Source organism: Oryza glaberrima, chromosome 1, assembly GCF_000147395.1.
Source record: "Oryza glaberrima chromosome 1, OglaRS2, whole genome shotgun sequence".
Classification (NCBI taxonomy): domain Eukaryota; kingdom Viridiplantae; phylum Streptophyta; class Magnoliopsida; order Poales; family Poaceae; genus Oryza; species Oryza glaberrima.
This window is the reverse complement of record NC_068326.1, coordinates 24104743-24126266: the sequence shown is the minus strand read 5'-3', so window position 1 is coordinate 24126266 and position 21524 is coordinate 24104743. Positions and strand designations below refer to the sequence as shown.

The following is a 21524-nucleotide window of genomic DNA, read 5'->3' as shown; positions in this document are numbered from 1 at the left end:
ATTCTTAACATCCCAAGTTGAAATTAGTGAAAAGTGAGAATGATTAAAATATCCTTAATCATTGGAAAAAATAGTAAATGTAATAGGTAGGTAAAGGATGTTGAAGGGATAAAATTTCTTATTTTACGTGCTGATAGTAGGTAGAATAGTAGAAGTTGGTTTTTTGGGACTAAATTTAAACTCTAGAAGTTAAATTTTTTTAGACGAAGGGAGTATTCAGTAGTGAAAGAAAAAGATACATAGTATACGGTACTATACTATGTAGTTTTATGTTTACCACGCGTTCTTTAAATTGTTAAACAATTACTTCAAAGGAAACTAGTAAACAATGTATTTTGTATAAAAACTTTTTATATAGAAACCTACTAACTTATTAAAGAAATAGAAAAAGTAGCCTCCACGTTCACTCTCATGGTTTAGAAATTCTTATATTAATCGGAGAAACATTAAAAACAAAGTCTATATAAAAATACAATTTAGAAATAACTTAAATTCGGAATTAAAAAAATAAGAAATATTGGAAGAGTAGACTAGAGTACATACCGGTATACAATAAAACTAATGAAAATTCGAAATTAAAAAAAATAAGAAAACTAAAAGTAGAGGTTAGAGACGATATAGAAATACAATTTAGAAATGACGAAAATTCAAAATAATAATAATAAAGAAATATTGGATGAAGAAAATAGAGTCCATATAGAAATAAAACTTTAAAATAACTTGAATTCAGAATTAAAAAAAGAAACATTGAAAGATACATTTAAAGTCTATATGGAAATATAAGTTAGAAATAATAGAAATTAGGAATTAAAATAATGAATATTGGAAGAAAAGTATAGAGTCTATATGAATTTAGAAAATTAGAGTTTAGAGTAGATATAGAAATACAATTTAAAAATAAATAAAATTAGAAATTTAAAAAGGAATATTGGAACAATAGTCTAGAGTTCATATAGAAATACAATTTAGAAGTAACTAAAATTCTAAATTAAAAAATAAATAATATTGAAAGATAAATTTAGAGTCGATATACAAATACAATTAGAAATAATAAAAATTCAAAATTTAAAAAAACAATATTAGAAGAAGAGTCTAGAGTCTATATAGAAATACATTTTATAAATAATGGAAATTAGGAATTAAAAAATAAGGAATATTACAAGATGATTATAGAGTTCATATAGGAGGATAATTTAGAAATAACTGAAATTTTGAATTTTAAATAATAAATATATCAATAAAATTTATAAATAATAGAAATTCATTAAAAAATAAAGAATGTTGAGACATGAGTCTAGAGTGCATATAGAAATATAATTTATAAATATCTACAATTTGGTATAAAAAATCATTAATAACTATCACTTATATACAACACAATATGAATATTATACATTGATAGTTTGGTCAAGTTAGTACAAAATTTAAATTATGTTGTTATTTTAACATATTTTAAAAATAAAATAAGAAAATTATATGCCATTATATGAGAGAAAACATAAGGATACTTGCCGCGTAATTTGCACGGACCACCATGCTAGTTATTTTAAAATATTAGATAAATTAATATTTTAAATTTAAAGTAATTAAAAATAAATGAATTATATGCTAGTGACTTTTTCGTATTAATGTCTTTACTTAAACTTCAAAGCAGGTTGGAACGGGGCCTATGACCCACCACATTAGCTCGTGTGGGTAACCAGACTGATCTCCTGTAACAATTTTTCACCAAAGGTACTCTCCACCAGACTGATCTACTGTAACAATTTTTACCAAAGGCATCTCGAGTAGAGGGTGAGAAAAGAGTGCCGGCCCCACCTACATCCTCCCGTATTCCGTTGCAGTTGCAGAGGCTTCAGGCTTGTAGGCCCTACCAACCCGTTCTCAAAGATCTCCGATTTTGTCCGTTCTGAACAAAAAGCATGGGTGAGTGCCCGGAGAAATATAACAATCCGACCCATTGTACATTTTAGAAATTACAATAAGAATGGAAGTGCTGTAGTTTGGAGGACTAACTCGTAAATACTACAGTAATTATGGGTTCATCTGCATAAGCCAATGCCCGCCGACATCACGGCCTTCTTCCATTGCAAAACCCTTTCCCCTCCCAGTTCCAGCGGAGCCAAGATTCCTCACACCCCACCCCACCCCTCCCCACCCCACCTGCAGTGAGAAACCCCAACACAAACCCAAATATGAAATCACTGTAGGCTAGGAACCAAACCACCACTGCTGTCTCTTCCGCGGACTCCGGCCATGTCCTCGCCACCACTGGGTGTAGGCACTGTAGCCGGCGATGGGGTCGACGTCGACGTCCGCGCATCTTCACCTGGCGGGCTTCGACGGATTCGCGTTCACGAGGGCGGCGACATCGGCAAGCTCCCCGTCGTCGAGCCGTCCTCTCGCAGTGGGCGCCGCATTGCCCTCCTCGCCAAGGAGCCCCCCAGCCGCGGCGTCGCCGAGCCGTTTTCTCGCTGCGAACGCCACCTCATCAAGGCCTCCACCCGCAGCCGCGTCGTCTCCGACCGTAGGGGGCTTGCTCGACGTCAAGCTCGCCAGACCGCGGTCCGCGCGCCTCCCGCCGTGTTGTGCGTGAACCCCCGCGGGGCCAGCCCGCGCCCGGCTGCTGCTGAGGATATGGGGTCATCAAGGGATGAGCTCGTCGCCGTCTACAAGGGTGGTCGAATTCTGTACCTCGCCTACTTCCGTACCTTCAAACGTGCAGACCATCCAGGCGTCACCCTCTCACCGCGACTGAGCACGACCCCTGACGGCGACCACCATGGCGAGATCGTCTGGCCTGCACCCTCGCGCTCCTTGCTCGGCGGCTGCAGAGCGGAGGGCGCCAGCCGACACGGTGTCCATCGCCGCGGACTCCGACATCCCTCACCCTCAGCTCGTCAGCCACCCAACCTTTACCATCTCCTGGAGGATTCTGTCAGTGGTCTGGTAGACTCTACAATAGGTATCGTTTACCCCTGTGATATCCATGATTCTTCCTGTGTATGTAGCCTTCAAGTTTTTCGAGTTTCATCTTTTTGGTGCATGTGGCAGTTTGAATCTCTAGCGTTTTCAAATCAATCTCTAGCATTTTAGGCCGTAATCACAATTATAATTGTGCGCTTGAGTTTGTACCAGATGCATGTGGCAGTTTGAACCTCTAGCGTTTTCAAATCAATCTCTACCATTTTAGGCCGTAATCACAATTATAATTGTGCGCTTGAGTTTGTACCAGACAAATTTGTTGTGTGGTGAGATCTATTGCAAATGTAATGGGTTGAGAGAGGAGTTTAAGGTTATGTTGGCAGTTACAGCATAGATTTCTTTCTTTTTTGTAGAGAAAAGGAAAAACATCCAAAAAAGGCTTTCATGCATATGCAAGAAATATGTGTGTGCATACTGCTTTAATAAATGAATCTTTCCATTTATAGAAAACTTTGATCAAAGCACCAAACAGGAACAGTATGCAATTTTTGCTTGCATTTTACTACTGCAGTGTGCTTTTCTTGTTCATATATTAATATTTTATATAACTTAGAGATTAATGTACTGCATTTGTTATGTAGCTATGCAAATCTTTGATCACAAGAGCAATGATAACGAGCTAAAGTTCTCTCAGGTTGGTTGTCACTTTCTAATCTGTATTAAGGCACTAGAATACTCTGCATATTGACATATATAACTACATGTTTGCTGGTAACCTAATATTACCCATTATTACTTAATCAGGAAGAAAAAAAAGATATGATTGAGTCGTTTGGTAAACTGAAGGTGTCCAAAGGTACGTTGTACATGCCTTTGGTTAAGATAAGGGTATATTCAACTGTAACCTTTGAAATTATTGTAGTTGTAAACTTATGTTTTCGTATCTGTTTGCTATTCATAAATAAATGTGGGTTTGTGTAATATGGTGACTGTGACATGTTTGTATAATTATTGTATTCCATGAACAGTGAGGAGCGAATTCCTGAAGATGGAAAAGAGCTTTATGAAACTGATAGAGTCATCTGATAAGGCCATAGAGAGACAGATTGTTGATTCAATATATTCCTTCGCACAAGACAACCAAGGTATACACATTCACATTACTCGGTTTTTTATTTAGGTGCTACTAAATGCATTATGTTCTGTCATGTATTCTTATTTTCAGTAGTTGTTACTAAATGCATTATGCTCTGTCATGTATTCTTATTTACAATAGTTGTTACTAAATGCATTATGTTCTTTCTTGTATTCTTATTTACAATAGTTGTTACTAAATGCATTGTGTTGTCAAGTTAATGACAATTTTTTATCATATAGCGTGGTTGGAATACAAAGCGCTATCTGATCCCAGTAGCGAAAGTGACAACTCTGAAGTTGATCCAAGTTATAACCCTGAATCTGATGGGGATGACCTGGAACCTGGTAATTCTGGTACTATCCAAGGTAGTAATGACGGGTGATGATGATGATGGTGGTGGCGGGGATGATGAAGAAGAAGATGACGATGAAGAGGATGATGACGATGAGGAGGAAAATGAAGAGGACGATGATGAAGAGGAGGATGAGGAAGAGGACGATGATGAAGAGGAGGACGAGGAAGAGGACGACGATGAAGAGGACGATGAAGAGGAGGATGAGGACTATGACCCGGTACATGATGATGATGAAGATGATGATGATGAGTACATGAATGGACTTGCCAACTTGCCACCACTTCCTCCAGGCACAGAGTACTGGAACGGTGTTACAGTTGTGACCGGTGTTTCTGCCATTCACAATCTCAATCCCCAATTCCACGTCCTGGGCTTCGGTCCCAATCTTACTATCCACCAGCGAGTAAGGCTGTGGGCAACTGGAGATGCAATGGGTTTTGATTTCCACCCTACTGAGATGCTGAGGTATGTTTGGAGGATGGAGTTGCTGCTGAACGGGCAGAACCCAGGGAACCCGTTGGACGCTGAGAATGAGCCTCCAGTTCCTAATCCTGGTGATTACGATGATGAGGGCTGGATTACAGATGAAGACATGGCCGGCGGCATTGCATTGGATGACCTGGGTCTGGACAGTAGCAGCGTGTGACATTGACGATGCTTGAGATTTAGCTAGCAGCAAGCCATGGTTCTGCTTGAGTTTCGTGTTACTGTAAAAATTTTAGCTTCCAACTCAGGATGCTACGTTGCTACTTGAACATTATCGCTCTCTTTTTTTAATCTTGCTGTATTTTGGCTTCCAGCCCAGTTTGCTACTTGAACAATATTTGTTATTTTTGTCATCTTGCTGATATTAACCTCAGCCTGAATAGTTAAGAAGTCACGACTTAAATATTGTGCAAGGGACACTTCATTTCAAGCGGTAATAATTGTGCCCAACAATTTAGTAGGCCAACTCAGCTTGTTCAATGAAATCCAAGGTTACAACTCCATGTGCAGTGAGCCGGTGACTTGTTCAGATGCTGATATGTTGCAATGTCAGACAATTATGGTGCTGATAGATTGAAGATGTTTGAGGGTAGAACATAATAGTATCACTGATTGACTGTACCACTGATGTTCATACTGCTTTTTTATATTAAATTGGTGCATACTTAGAGTTGTTTCCATCACTTGGTACATCAACAGAATTGCTTGCTCTGTGACTGAATGATGGCAGCAGTTATGTGATTGATGCTTGAACTCCATTATGCATGATAGTATCAGTGACACATTAACAACTTGGAAAGAAAAGAATAAATGCCGGGGCCTGCTAATGGTTTGGGACCAAATGGTTTGGTTTTTTAAATAGAGCTAGTTTGGATGGGGGAAATGGGCTGCCGTCACAATTGGGCTGGTGTGGTTTGGTGTCTATAAAATTTGGTTTGGACCGATCTGGCTTTGGTTAAGAAATATTGGTTCCAAAATGGTTGGGAAAAAGTACACAACTTGTCGTCGGGATAAAAAACATCCTCGAACCATAAAATCAGATATCGGGGTTTCTTAACTATACAAAACCGGTCATCTGAGGTCTTTCGGTGGTTTTGACCCTAGTTTTAGTCTACGTGACGGCTGAATCAACGTGAAACCCACGTGGGCTCTACATGTCAGATGTTCACATCACCCTCTCTCTTTCCTCTCTTCTCTCCCTTCATCATCTCTCTCTCACTTCTCGGCAGGCTGGGCGGGCGCGAGGCGGGAGGGTGGTGCAGCGACGGCCGCCGGCGGAGGCGGCGTGCGAGCGCGGCGGCTTCTCCGCCTCCTCATCCCGCTCGGCTGACGTGGGCGCGCTCGTGTCATCGCGCGCGCCGGAGAACGCGTCGGCCCTGTCAGCAGCGCCAGCGACGCGTACGCGCGGTGGGACACGGCGGTGGGGTGCCGGGCGCTCGCGGAGAAGTACCGGCCGGGGTTGCCCGACCGGGCGGCGCTGCAGGACCCCGAGGTGGACCTCGGCGCGGCTCTTGTCCCACCGGTTGCTGCGGACCCGGCCGCCGCCGACGTTGACGTCGACGTCGATGACGGTGAGCTCCTTGCCTTTGTCACGGGCGGCGCCGGCCGAGAGGATGGCGAGGCCGGTGCTGAGCTGCGCGGTGATGCCGGACACGGCCATCTCCATGTGCGACTGCCTGTGCCGCAGCCGCTCCAGCTCGAAACCGATTTGTCGCCGAAACCGCTGTGGAACAGATTTACGCTCTTCAGGGATTCATTCACTGCCTGGATCAAGAAAAAAAAATCTGATGATCAAATGCTAGAATTGTTTCCAGTATCATGTGCACTACTACAAATGGAGTGAACATTTGCAGTTTTACTTGCAAGAAGTAGTATGAGATTTGAAACTCGCAGTTTGACTGTATAAAGCTAGTGCTGTAATTTTATATGTTCTTTCCTTTTTTTCATGGCTTCAATTAAACTACCTTCAGTAGAACAGCTGGAGCGGCTGCGGCAGAGGCAATCCAGCTCGCCCCCCCTAGCCGCCTCGGGCAAAATCACACCAAGAGAAATCCAACTTTCTCTTGAACACAATTTGAAGCAGTTTGAACAGAATTCAAACAATTTAAAGAATCCAACATTTTTGGTCTATTCGAACAGGAGTTCTGTGATAGCACGATCTGGTGAGATACCGATGATACCAAAGCGAGTTTTTGACCATGGATACGACTCATCTTATCCATCCCAGAGAAAAGTCTCAACATATTGGACCATGGTTTCGTTGATTAGCCTTCTATGCGAGGACTGCGGATGAGGCGCCGGTTACGGTCATTGGCGAGGGAAGTTGGAACTAGTGTGACTGACGACGAGGCAACGGAGAACTGAGCTCCAGCGGGCGTCATGGTCAGGTCAGCAGGATTCGCCATGGAGCGGCTGCGGCAGAGGCAGTCGCACATAGAGATGGCCGCGTCCGGTATCACCGCGCAGCTCAGCACCGGCCTCGCCATCTTCTCGGCCGGCGCCGCCCGCGACAAAGGCAAGGAGCTCGCCGTCATCGACGTCGACGTCGGCGTCGGCGGCGGCCGGGTCCGCAGCGACCGGTGGGATGAGAGCCGCGCCGAGGTCCGCCTCGGGGTCCTGCAGCGCCGTCCGGTCGGGCGACCCCGGCCGGTACTTCTCCGCGAGCGCCCGGCACCCCACCGCCGCGTCCCACCGCGCGTACGCGTCGCCGACGCCGCTGATAGGGCCGACGCGTTCGCTGGCGCGCGCGACGACACGAGCGCGCCCACGTCGGCCGAGCGGGACGAGGAGGCGGAGAAGGCGGAGAAGCCATCAATCTTTTATGTGCAGTTATTTATTCCCATACTAAGTTTTCTTTCTTTCTATTTTTGCTTTGTGATGTCCCATGTTGTAATCTTGTGTTCCTGACTTCCCGTGAGTCTGTTTTGGAGTTTGAGGATGTAGTCTGTCAATAACCCTATTCTTATGTTCTGAATGTTGGTGTGTAATATGGCTATAAAAGTGTGGGGTGCCACAGGAAGCCTATGAATGAATGAATCCAAAATACAGCTCGTGATGAACAATTTTTTTTGTTCTAAATACATATTGTCATACAGTAAATTTTAAAATACATTCGCTGGTACAGAATGTGAAGTGCTAGCATATTAAGCAGCTACGTCTTATGTGGTCTGATTGATTCCGAAACATCACCGTTTATTTTCTGAGCAAACTTTCATGTTTCGATATATGATTTTCTTTGTTATGTCTTAAGTATATACTTCCTGAACTAGATTGCTCTTTGTCCAGCAAACAATACTATAAAGTTTTCGTAGCACTTGGAATGTCCTTCTGTCTCCTGAGCCTGTTTATAATATCCCGGTCTGTCTTTGTTGATGCGGGTGTGGCTGCCATTGACATTGAAACAAAAAAGAGGAAAGAAGAAATGAAAGCAAGAGAAGCTAAGAGTCGGGCAGCTGCAGAGCATGGAGATTTGGCTCTTATTACAGTTGAAGGTCCCAAGACTACCACTTCTGAAAAAATAGTTTAAGACCTCCAATGTTGCAGGTACAGTTTTCTACATTATTGATTTCTTTTGTACCGTTTCTGCTTATATAATGTTCTCCTTTGTGTTCGTCTAATGTTATTTGAAGTCAGTTTCAGTAATACGGAATTTATTACTTTACATGATTGAAATGTATCCTCATGTATTTGAAGCTTCTCTTCGAGTTGTATGGATTTCCTATTTGCACTTATTTGTATATAGCGGCTGTTGGTTTGATATAGTCTCGTTGGGTTTGTTTGATGAACATAATTGTTATTTCCCTGTTCCATCTTTAAGGAAGAGATTGTGTTTGCTTACTATGATCCCTTTTATTTTCACATCCACAATTATTTGGATTCCTAGCCTTTAATTATCACCTTGCAAAAAGAAAAGAATCAACTCCCCTCAGCTACAGTCCTGTTGAATCTTCTGTGATTCAGAGTTCTCTTTTTTTCAAAATTTGATCAGGTGTAACCTGCCGTTTTACATCTGACTGTTAAGCCATCTTCAGGATACGTGTAGTTCAGATAGTAACGTAAGCATTCTCACTGATGGTTAGTGGGCTGCGATGTCAATCAGATGAGCGGTGAACTCTCTTCAGGATACACATAGTTAATCTAGTAAAGCATTTATTATTGGTTAGTGGGCTGTTATGTAAAACATCCTGGCAATGTTATTTTTATATCTCTTTTTTTTAAGGATTAATTGGATTCATGCCATTAGAAATTTACGGTATTGGAAAAATACCACTACTATTCGTGAAATCTGGTGAATGCCATTGAAATTATTTAAAATTCAAACGGTGTCATTGCCATCAGGTTTTCCGTTTCATTACCACTACTGTCAAGGTCGGGCCCACTCGTCAGGCCCATCTTCAACCTCTGGCCGCCGCATCCTCTCTCTCCGGTGAAAAATGCTACCACGGTGCTCCTTCGATTCGTCTCTGTCGACCATCCTCCTTCTCAATCGGTTAAGGGGAATTCCTCGCCTCAACTCGCTGGAGTTGGAGAAGAACATAGGAGAGAGAAAGCTTAATGTGAGAAGGAAGGATATTTTTGACATTTTCTGTGTTTAGACGGATGTACTAACAGAAAGTTTGACGGCAATGGCATGCTTTTAATTTTACAAAATTTTAGTGGTATGAAACAAATTTCACGAATAGTAGTGGTATTTTTTCAATATCGTAAATTTATAATGGCATGTATCCAATTAACCCTTTTTTTTTATGGGTGTCATTGGGTTCATATTTGAAAGTATCTCATTTGAACTTGGTTTTGTAGTTATTGGCAATATACTGTTAACGGGAAAAAATCAATATGGAAATCATGCACAAGCCAAACCGTTCACTATTACATACTACTTCCATCCCATAATATAAGCATTTTTAGAGTTGGATACGGTTATTAAGAAATTAGGTAGAAGTGAATGATGAAGGGTTGTGATTGGTTGAGTAGTGGAGGTAGGTGGGAAACGTGAATGGTGGAGGGTTGTGATTGGTTGGAAAGAGAATGTTGGTGGAGAAGTTATTATATTTTGGGACAAATGTTGAGGGCTAAAAGTTGTTATATTTTGGGACGGAGGGAGTATGTTAATGGAGGGAGTACATTAAATATTGTGTGTGGATATTAGGGCAGTCCCAACCCTCCACCTAGGATGGTGTCTATGGCATTAACTACATTGCCATGTAGGACTTTTAGCTTATGTGGCACTATATTAATTAAGAGAGAGAGTGAAGAGAAAGAAATTGGGTCTCATGCAAGACACAGCTTCAACACAAGAACCTATGCACTAGACACTATCAAGTTTTGTATTGGGAGAGAATAGTGTCTTTATAATAGATGAAGAATTAATATGATTCGTAGAGAAGAGAAAGGATATATTTATTAATGGCCCACGTTAAGAAACCATAGGTTGTAGAGTGTAGTTTCTATTGTGATGTCTTATTGACATGGCACCATAGATACTTCTTATATACACTATGAGTTGGGACTGCCCTTAGTCTCATTTGGAACAAGTCATTATTATTTTTACATTACTCTGTACATTTTTCCAGGTTGTTCGGTTAGCCTCCTTTCAGTATGCTCCATCTATACCCCCATTTATAGTGCCAAAGCAATCAAAGTTTGATGGAGAAGATTCAGTGTTTCAGAAAGAATTGGATGATAGAAGATATGCTGAAGTTGCTGTTGCTGGAGGAGGGGTATCCGTTGCAGTAACCTGCTTCCCTCCTGAGCAGAAAAGACCTATTGGACCCCTTGTTGTGGTTGGTGTCAGAGATGGAGTTCTATGGCTCGTTGACAGGTAAACCTCTAACTATCTCATCTCTAAGACAGCAAGAGCAGTTCATGCACAAGGAAGTTTATATAGGCTGAAGTTTGCCAAAAAAAAATGCAGTTACCTTATTCGTGAATTGGGATATAACTCTGACACTATTATCACCTTTTTAAGTATATGTGTGCACATGCCTTATCTCTAAGCCATATCCTGGTATCAGATGTCGGTGCCTTGCAGCATATGGAGATCCAGTTAGTGCCGTGAAATGGTACCTATTTATTCTTAGAACATTTGCATCTTGCTGACTTTTTGAAGTGGGAAATGCAAATGTGTAATATTCAAAAACTAATGTGCAGGGCCACTAGACTTGATCGGGAGCATCATGATGACCTGGCTCAGTTTATGCTGGGAATGGGCTATGCTACTGAAGCACTTCATTTACCTGGAATATCAAAGAGGTGCATATTGTTCCTGAGTGCTATTTGGTTTTTAGGTGTTAAATCGATGTTCTATTATTTAATTTGATCACGTGCCTGAAGAATGAGACGACTGCAACGGCGACGTGGAGAATCCGGAGCGAACGCGAGCCGCGAGAGGTGGATGGATCGACCAATAGATCGCCCGGGCAGAAACTCGATCTGCGCGATCGATACAACCGCGCGTACGTTTCCGCCTCGGATTGGAAGGCTCGCATGGAGGCCTATATATCGTATCTATGGCCAACCGGTCCCTCGTACGCGCGACGACGTGTGTTCATCTCTACTTCCGCGGTTCCGCCGCGATGGATTGGACCAGCCTTCCCGTGGACATCTTGAACGAGTGTATGGTCCACCTCGTCGTCGTGGACTGGATCAGGTTCGGCGCCGTCTGCAAGGCGTGGAAGCGGGCGGCGGACACGGCATCTCGAGCCTCCGCCTTCGCCCCAAGGCCAAGCCACCCTGGCTCATGTTTCCAGCTGACGACGGAGACACACCACAGCATCTGGCCGTGGCGGGTGTCTTCTCCCTGACGGACGGCCGGCGCCGATCAATCACCCTGCCGGCCCCGCCCATCCAAACCTGTGTCTGGATCGGCTCGGCCAATGGATGGGTTGTGACGGCAGACGGCGAGTGCGAGCTGCACCTCCTCAACCCCATCTCCGGCGTCCAGCGCCCGCTGCCGTCCGTCACCACCACCGGCTACTTCAACGCCCTTCCAAGAACAGATGGTGGCAAAGCTAGGTTCTTGTGGAACGTAGCCTCGTTCAGAGACACCCATCGGCATGAGGGCTACTCGGTACTTCCTGGAACCCGGCCTTTCGTCGAGATGTCTACAGAGGAGATCCAATCGTCTCGTCTCCTCAAAGTCGTTCCCTTATTTGACCCTAGTTCTGGCAAATACTCTATCATGATGATGCATAACCCCCAGAACAAGCTTGTGTTCGCTCGTGAGGGAGATCCAAAATGGGTGCCCCTACGAGCACAACACAGATACGAAGATGTGATCGTGTATCATGGAAGGTTTTGCACGGTCACCATGGAGGGCCTAGTGCAAACCTGGGAACATGACGACAGCACGATGACGTTTAACCCAAAAAGCATTGCTCCACAACATATAGAGCCGGAAGAAGACGGCATACCCCTCTACTTCAAAAAGTATCTAGCTGAGTCACCGGATGGAAACCCGATTCTCATATGGAGGGAGCATTACAGCGAACGATGCGATGAATCTGACAGCGAGGATGATGTTAGTATAGAACGGGATGAAGATGAAGACGATTACAACATATCGTGCTGCTGCGAAGAAATAGAGGAACTTGAACCCGATCCAACGATAAGATTCCAAGCATTTGTTCTCGACGAGCACCCCATAGGAAGCGAGTGGAGAGAGGTTCATGATTTTGGAGGCGCATCGATCTTCATCGGTTGCGCATGATACAGTTCACATTTATATTTGGAGCCAAATATGTGCATGTGCTTCGCAAAATGTGTGCTTGTTTTTGTTTGTGGTGTATTTTGGTCATTAGTATGTAATTGTACGATGCTAACGGAGACTTAACCGACGGCGATGGTAAATCGTATAAGTTAAATAAAAGACGATGGCATATTATGGAATTGAACAAAGTCAGTTGTAGATTGTTGAAGTAGGCTAAAGTCAGTGGTATATAAGTAGATTATCTAATTAATTAGGGTTAATTGGATCCATGCCACTACAAATATGTCATTTTAAATAAATGCCACTACTATTTACGATATCAGTTAAATGCCACTAAAATTTGGGGAAATTGAAACCGTGCCACTCCATCACATTTCCTGATGCTCATAGATACGAATTGAGAAGCAGAACAATAGATAAATGAGAAAGATGTATCTCTTGTATCTTTTTTTTTAGATAATGGAATAACATTCCGGCCTTTGCTCAATGAGCTGCAGCCAATTATTACAAAGTCCACTCATGAATAAACTAAGTACAAACTGACATAACATAAACTAAACACAAACTAGTAAAAACCAACACAAGATTACTGAATTCTATTTGAGAATCTACACCCGAAGTTGACAAAAAGGTGCATATATAATTGTCGACTCAAGTTTTTATATGCATCATTTATTAGCTTGATATTGTCATCATGCCTTTGTAGTTGAGCCCAACCTCGAAGCTAATATGTTGTCCGGAAAAGTACTTACAAATAATATTTTAATGATGTTTTATCAAAAACCATATCATTTCTATCAAGCCAAAGAGTCCAACATATAGCGGAAGCCCCTACAAAAATAAGATGTCTCTCTTGTATCTATGAGTATGAATGTTTAGACGTAGAAGGAATGTAAAATTGCACTTAATATGCACACTAATTGTCATGTATCTCTAACCATTTAATTAACTTTGGATTAATTATTGTGCAATCATGTCATAAACTTTGATACGAAGAATAATGCTAAAAGATGAGGCATGCATATATATTATCCAAGGCTATTTTTTTTTTGCACCGTACCGGTCCAGTAAACTGAAACATTGTCACGTTACACCGACTCACCGAGCAAGCTAATTACAGCTATTATATAATGACATCCTAGTTGACATTCATCCCTCTCCTACGTCAATTTCTCATAATCTCAGCATCTCTCCTCTCCTACTTCTTCTTGCATCATCACCGGTGATTAGCCAGCTCTCCCGGCCCGGAGGCCATGAAGATTTGGGTGCGAGGTCATAAGTTCTTGTGTCTTCTGTGCTTGCCATGGGGGTCGCCACGCCTGAGGAAGGAGGACATGCGCACGCATTACATCAGCCATCACGACGACATTCGGTGGGATTGGGAGTGCCGCACCTGCGGCAACCGATTCGAGACGTACGAGGCTCGGCAGGAGCACATCTCCTCCCGCGAGAGTGCGAGCGTGACTGAGATTCATCATGTTGATTCTTGATTCGTGTGTTTACGCCGACATTTTGTTGATTTGAGACGTTCTTTTCTCTTCCTCTGCACGTGGATTTGTTGCCATTTGTATAGACTTGGACTTGACTGTTTTGTTTGACGGGTCGGACATTTGAACCCCGTTTGTATGGATATGGGTGTGGAGCCGAAACCGTGATGTACGGTAGAAGTAGTAGGCAACCCGAACAAACCCAAGAACGCATCTCATGCTCGTCAGGGGAGGCCAAAGAACCACAAAATCCAAGAATCTTCGTCTTCTTCCATGCCGGGTGGAGAAAGCGGCCGCGGCGGCGGGCTCCGTCCAAGAAGTGGCCGCGGCGACGGCTCCGTCCAAGAAAGCGGCGGCGGCTTCTTCGTCCACGGCGGAAGGGGGAAGGCCCAAGAAGCAGCGGCGGATTTTTCGTCCACGACCACGCCGAGTCAAGAAGACGCCGCGGGAGGCCAAGAAGCAGCAGGTGGAGACGGCGGGTGGCTGCGGGGCGCCACCGCGACGAGGCCAAGAAGGCGACCGCGTCGAGCCGGCGACCCAAGAAGGCGGCAGCAGCGTACGGGTGCACGGATTCGCCTAATGGACATGGCGACCATGGCGCACTGTTGGAGATGACCAGAAGCGGCCGCGGAGAGCGCAGGTTTCCTGGTGAAAATGAACAAATGCGGCCCTGGAAGTTGGACACCAAGAACAGCCACATCGCTCTTCCTCTCCGCTACTACTCGAATGATCGAAGGTGCGGCCTTGCGTAGCCATTCTTTGATTTCCTTTTTTTTTTCATGTAGAATTTTGGCTTTCTGGTGTAAAAGTTTGTAGTTAGTTTTTTCTTTTGCAGGGAAAAGTTTGCAGTTAGTTAAGATCGTTTTTTCCATAAATCTAAATTGCAACATGTGAATTCAGATAATGCACTAGTTCCTTGTTTCTATGCTATAGTAGTGTTGTGTATAAGATTTTCAGAGTTTTAAACAAGGTGGTAGGCGATAACAATTAGGTGTAGGTGTTATTGTTTTCACCTTTAGCATATCCTTGGTCGATCAGCGGAAATGAGGCGTAGTTTTTCAGCCATCTGCAGAAATTCAGTAGCTGAACCTTGGCTTTAGTTAAGGTGTTGTCGGTATTCAATAATGCAGAAATTCAGTCGCTGAACCTTGTCTTTAGTTAAGGTGTTGTCGGTACTCAATAATGCTTCAAGAAAATGATTGTTATGGTTGTGACCGAGCAGGTAATTGGCTTGCATGGTGGTGCCTTGTTGGTGTCACATACGTATGTCTCATAGAACCAGTCCTGTGACGACAAAAGCTATATCAACTGATACACTTCAGGTAGGTATATTCACTGTTTCAGTAAGATTTTATTTTTTGTTATTTAAGGTGGAGCTTATGCAGTAGCATATCTTCTGTACAGGAAATTAGGCGCATTAAACAGTACCTAAATTTTCTTGCCTCGTGGTGTCATCCTCCTGCACCAAACCTTGATATTCTGATTTGTGTCAAGGACTCCCATATATGGTATGTTCCTGAGTTTGGACTTTGGAAAGAAATATCAAGTTACAGATATATTATAATGATGCAATAATGACTTATCTCTGCTCCAGAATATCCATCCTATTCTTCTTTAACAAGACCCTTTCTTCTAACTTCATGTTCTACTTTACCATAGCAGCTGTGTACTTAGCTCCCAAGAATTTGCGTGGTACTAACATATTGTGCCTGTGCCTGATATTCTCTGAGAGTATAGAGCATCGTGGTGTAAATTGTCATATCTGAGACTTAATGTGTGCTATGTGGCATTCATGACGGAATGGTTCCATTGCTTGCCATGATTGTAGTTCTATGCAAACTTATCCGTGAACCTAGTGGTTATGCACATTTTACTGGTACTGCTGCAGCTGCATTTCTCCTTTTGACTTTATTGTAATCGGTGAGGGGAATGAATGAATTATTACCAGTCAAGATTAAGAAAAGCAAATGAGCTGCTCCTGTTGTCTCTTTCCTTTTTAGTCTGCCTAAGCAGCTTATCTTGTAAAGTTGTAACCAACAGAGCATATATCAATCTCACAGCGAGCAGTTTAAAACTTTAGATTAGTTATGGTTGTTGACTTAGAGTATGTTTCTTCTGCATTATGGAATCCTCTCCACTCTCCAGGTCATTTTCTGATGCTTTAACTATTTGAACAAATTGAGTGCTTTGCCCTTAGAGTAAAATACTAAAATCTGACCACAGATGTTGCATGACGCATGCATATATCTGGAATTCCATTTGCTAGCTAGAACTGCTACAGAAACTGGGATGTATAGTTCCATCTTCCGAGCTGTATTGCTCAATGCACCTAAAGGTTTAAAGAAGAATTCAGTTAACTTGATTTTTTGGGGCATACATGTAAATGCATAACTTGACCAAGTATATGATGTTTGTTTTGGGTTTGTGACATTTGTCCCTCAGGGCTAGTTTAATTGCGTATACAACTTTCTTCTGCATTGAAAATGGAAGTAACAATATTTGTGAATGATAAATTTATCATCAAATGTGCTTTGCTTTCCCTTTCTCTCAGTGCCCAATAGGCCAATACTCCCTGTTCTGATGATTTATTTTGGGGTATAAAGATAAAATCCCGGTAATGTTTTATCTCCAAGCATGCTAATCATAAATTGAATTTTGCAGCTATTCTAGGTTTACTGCATGGTGGCACACCCCTTACAACCGCATCTTGTTGCTACTAGAACTAATATTGGTATTATTTTAAGCAAGTTCGATCCAAGAGCACTTCCGGCTGTTGCTCCTCTACCAACACCAGCAGAAAGCAAGGAGCATTCTGCTGTTTACATTGTTGAAAGAGAACTTAAGCTGCTGGATTTCCAATTGTCAAACACAGCAAATCCTTCCCTTGGAAATTCTGGTGTTACATCTGAAATGGGAAGGTCAAGGAAATACTCTGTAGAACAGCTGGTAGTAAAGCAGACCAAGAATCATATCAGCATGCCTGCTTCTCATGATTCTTATTCGATTCTTTCAGTTAGCAGCTCTGGAAAGTAAGTGACTATATTATTGGCTAGAAATTGATTAGCTTACAGAGATACCAGCAATTCTGCCTTTAGTTTTTTTTTTTCTTCATTTGAAGAATCTCATTTTGACATGACTATGCATTGGCATTTGGCAGTGTAGGTTGAATCGGGCATGTAACTTAGCTAATTGCTTCCTAGATGTAATGTGCTTTCTAATGAGTTTTCTGAAAATACAAATGCTATTTGTTTGTTCGCTTATATGTTGCAATTATATAGCCAAACATCCCTTCATATGCTATATACAAAACAAGTGATTGGTTACTTGTTGATTCAGGTACAGGGAAGCTCTTTTCTTGGAACACCTGTCATGACAGATATGCTTTTGTAGAGAATGTATTGCCTCCAAGGATGACACTTGTTTCCGAAGGGTGGTTATGCAGCCTCAGTACAAGTGTGTGTCTTATTACATGATGGACAAGCACATGTTTTGCAGAGATCCATTGATGGCCGCAGTGAACCGTTTAGCAATCATCACTTCTGATTATTTTCCATTTTTACTTCACACAGTTTTTTTCCTTGTCTTTTAGCGCAGTTCGGTACCAATTTAGTGATATCCTGTTGAGTTCAGAATCGATTTAACAAGAAGTTTTTGTGTTTGAGTTAAATCTTCCTATCAGCTTTTCATGGAAAATTTCCGTTTGACCGTATAGAGTATCACATGAAATGTTGGGCACACATCTCATGTCGTTTCTTTTCAGTTTTTCTTCAAATCCTTGCATATTTCAGTTCACTCTTATCGTTTTGTGTATTAGTGGAGGCATTGTAGTGTTTACTTCCTATTCTTATGCAAACTTTATTTACTGTGAATGCAATATTCCTTCTCAACTTTTTTTTTCTCGAACGTTGTTCCTTCTCAACTTCTGAACTCCTTTTTCTTATGTGTGGTACTGTAGGAGTACCCCTTTTCTCTGCGAGAACAGAAATATATTTAAGAAAATTAGAAATTAACTTGTACATTCTAAGCAGGAAGATTAGTTAGTTAGTGACTTCATTTGTGTGCATAAGATGCAAGGGTTTCTTTTCTTTAGAAAAGGAATAATAAATAAATCATTCCAAGAGCAATTTGTACCAGATAAATTTCTTCTTCGTTGCTGAAAATTTTAGCATACACTCATGTTGGACGCCATGCGAAGTCAAACTGTTGCATAATTTATGTCAATGAAGCAAGTATATTAAATATTGTGCATTTGTATTTGTCTCATTTAGAACAAGTTCTTATTATTCTTGTACACTACTCTCCAGGCAGTTCGTTTATCTTCCTCTCCGCATTCTCCATCTATACCCCAGTTTATAGTGCAAGAAATCCAAGCTCTTACCCGAGTTGCTGTTGCTGGACTAGCTCTTGCCGGAGGATCAGTGTTTCAGAAAGAATTGGATGATTGAAAATATGCTGGAGTTGCTCTTGCTGGACAAGGGGTATATGTGGCAGTAACCCGCTTGCCGCTTCCCTCCTTAGCAGAAACGACCTGTGGACCCTGGTTAGTTCTCTGGCTTATTGGCAGGTGGTATGTGTCTACCTTCTTAACTGTCACATCTTCTTTTATTAGAGTAAGAACAGTTCATGTACAAGAAAGTTCATATGGAATAAATGTACCTTTTTGTTATCGTTATGTTGAGGTGTGTGTTGGGGTGTAACTATGACACTCTTATCACCTTTTTTGCAGGTATATGTGTGTGCATGCCTTATCTCTCTCTCGCCCAATCCTGATATAAGACGTTCACGCCTTGTGCCCTATAAGGAGTTAAGGACACAGTGCCGTCAAATGGTATATATTTATCTTACAACATTGCATCTTGTTGACATTTTGAAGTGGGAAGTGTAAATGTATAATATCCAAAAACTAATTATGCAGCCATGCAGGGATACTAAATTTGGCGAGGAAAACCATGATCACCTGGTTGGCTGGTTATTCAGTTTTATGCTGGGAATGGGATATGCTCCTGAAGCACTTAGTTTGCCTCGAATATCTAAGGGATGCACATTTGTTTTGAGTTTCTATTCTATTGTTAGATGTCAATATGTTATGTGATGTGCTTCTGCTGCATTTGTTGAGGATGACTCCCTATGTGTTTTAGAAAGCCAGCTTCAACAAAGCCATCACCATCACCACGCCTATGTGTTTTAGAAGTTTTCCATACTGGGAGCAGTTTTTGTATTCGGTGTCCTGTCATTGTGTGACGGTGTGACCATAGCTTTTGCATGTCTGCGACTAATAATAATAGATGACACAAATGTTTTGCTTGATGCTAATCGTTTTCCTGTCACGAATCTGCTCTGTTTTTTTTTCCATTTTCGTGATGTGATTACTTATCCCTCTACATAGCGTAAGTGCTGAGCTGCAAGCCGTAATGTTTCGTTTGGTGCTAATCGTGTCCTGTCACGAATCTGCTTTTCTTTTCTTTTTTCGTAATGTTGATTACTTCTCAGTTCTCACTCTACATAGCGTAAGTGCTGAGCAGCAAGCCGTTGACTATAAATATCGATCTTACCAGTTGATTACTTCATGTAACTTTCTGCCTCTCCCAGAATAGCAATGCGCCCACGTTTTTTTGGCATCACCCTTTCACTGCCATTGGTCGCCGACGCATGTCGATAGCCAAACTGCGAGAATAAAAAGATGGCTATTGGCTAGCTAGCTGAAGAAAAGGTCCGTTTTGACCGAGGGGCCAAAGCGGTGACGCATGTCGATAGGCAAGCAGCGACAGAAAGGTAGCTACGTGAGTACGTGACGAAAAGCCCCGTTTTGACCGACCGAATCGGTGAGCAGCAGCCAACTGCCGGCTAGTACGCACCGGTATTACTGACTTCAACGACGAAAATATGTGGCGCGCGCAACTGCCGCGATCTCTCCTCGCGGGTCAACCCGTGCGAAGCTACTAGCCTACTACTACTACTCCTCGGTACGGTCGCTGCAGCCGGTGCCGACCGCCGTCATGTCGCTGTCGTGGCAAGTACATACCAACTCTACCAAGTGGCTTGGTAGTAGCCAAATTGTTCTCCAGGCGCTCCTTCTCAAGTCTCGTGTACCACTACTTCTGTCAATCTGACCGACCATTTCAACGTGCGAGAGTGCATGCGACGACGCTTGCCTGCCATTGTTACGAGCTATAAGAAGGAGGTCGATCGCACGTACGTACGGTTGAAGAGCAGTACTGCGCATTATTTACCCGAGAGTTGAGGCCTCCAGTACGTGTTGCCGACCCCTGTGTTTGCTCCGATCCGGCGCGCGAGGTATAGATGTCGACGAGAGGAGCTGACGAGACGACGAGGCACGGCCCGCCGCCGCCGCCGCCGGCGGTGGTGAAGATCATCGAGACGGTGCACATCGAGGCGGACAGCGCCGAGTTCAAGTCCATCGTGCAGAGGCTCACCGGGAAGGACGCGGTGGCCGGCGGACGGCGGCCAGATCGATCGTCAACTGGAAAGGCGGATGCCGATGAGGATCAGGCTCAGGGTTTTGCCAGGTAGTGCTCGTCTGCACGCAGAGAAGAGAAGTGATCCATTTTTATGCCGATCCGTCGATCACAGCTTGAAAGGTACTCCCTCCGTTTCGAAATGTTTGACGCCGTTAATTTTTTAAGCACATGTTTGACCATTCGTTTTATTCAAAAAAATTAAGTAATTATTAATTCTTTTTCTATCATTTGATTTATTGTTAAATATATTTTTATGTAGGCATATAATTTTACATATTTCACAAAAGTTTTTGAATAAGACGAATGGTCAAATATGTGCTAAAAAGTTAATGGTGTCAAACATTTCGAAACGGAGGGAGTAGGAGAGTATATAACATAGGCCATTGTTCATATTCAAAGATGACTTGAGTTGCGTGTACTTGTGTTGAGGGGTCGTTTGTAATTCATGTATTTGATATATCTGCGACGTGTGCTTAGTTGCTTACAGCTTTTTTTTCCTCCCCATTTGTGACCGCATTTCCATTTGCTAGTAGTTTGACCCTAGACATGAACAACAGGAATATTCATACATATGTAGCTCAAAAGGATCTGGTGGTAATTTTAATTTGTTTGTAGTTGCATCTAGCCGTTTTACGGAGGTGAATTATATATGTTGTGGATATTGGATCCTTACTCAGCAGCACCTACTACTAAGGTTATTGTTTTTGCAACTCCTCGCTACAATTTTACAATGGTCTCTACTACTCCAATTCCATAATTCTTAATGTTTCGGATAATAACAGGGTCTCCAGATATATCTTTTAACTATGATGTTATATTATACTATAGAAAAAATAAATAAATATTTAATTTTCTCAAGGAACTTTGTAAGACCAACCTACACATCATATTCCAGTGTCTCCAAACTGAAAGTTATTAGTAGTCACAGTTATAATTGTTTCACTTT

At 42.4% G+C, this 21524-nt stretch overlaps 1 protein-coding gene, 1 long non-coding RNA gene and 2 pseudogenes across 2 annotated transcripts; 3 read left to right on the top strand and 1 right to left on the bottom strand.

The window, feature by feature from the left end:
* Positions 1-3973: 3973 nt before the first annotated feature.
* On the top strand, positions 3974-5064 carry LOC127783658 (late secretory pathway protein AVL9-like). Its single transcript, XM_052310882.1, has 2 exons — positions 3974-4070; positions 4303-5064. The coding sequence occupies exon 2, from the start codon at positions 4387-4389 to the stop codon at positions 5062-5064; it is 678 nt and encodes a 225-aa protein (XP_052166842.1). The 5' UTR covers positions 3974-4070; positions 4303-4386.
* Positions 5065-5357: 293 nt separating this feature from the next.
* On the bottom strand, positions 5358-7733 carry LOC127777265 (uncharacterized; annotated as a pseudogene).
* Positions 7228-7752, top strand: LOC127783441 (uncharacterized; annotated as a pseudogene).
* A 6508-nt stretch (positions 7753-14260) lies between these two features.
* On the top strand, positions 14261-16898 carry LOC127777273 (uncharacterized). The gene is made up of 4 exons (XR_008018304.1): positions 14261-14835; positions 15322-15421; positions 15504-15607; positions 16761-16898. It is a non-coding gene; the product is annotated as an uncharacterized LOC127777273 (long non-coding RNA).
* Positions 16899-21524: the final 4626 nt, after the last annotated feature.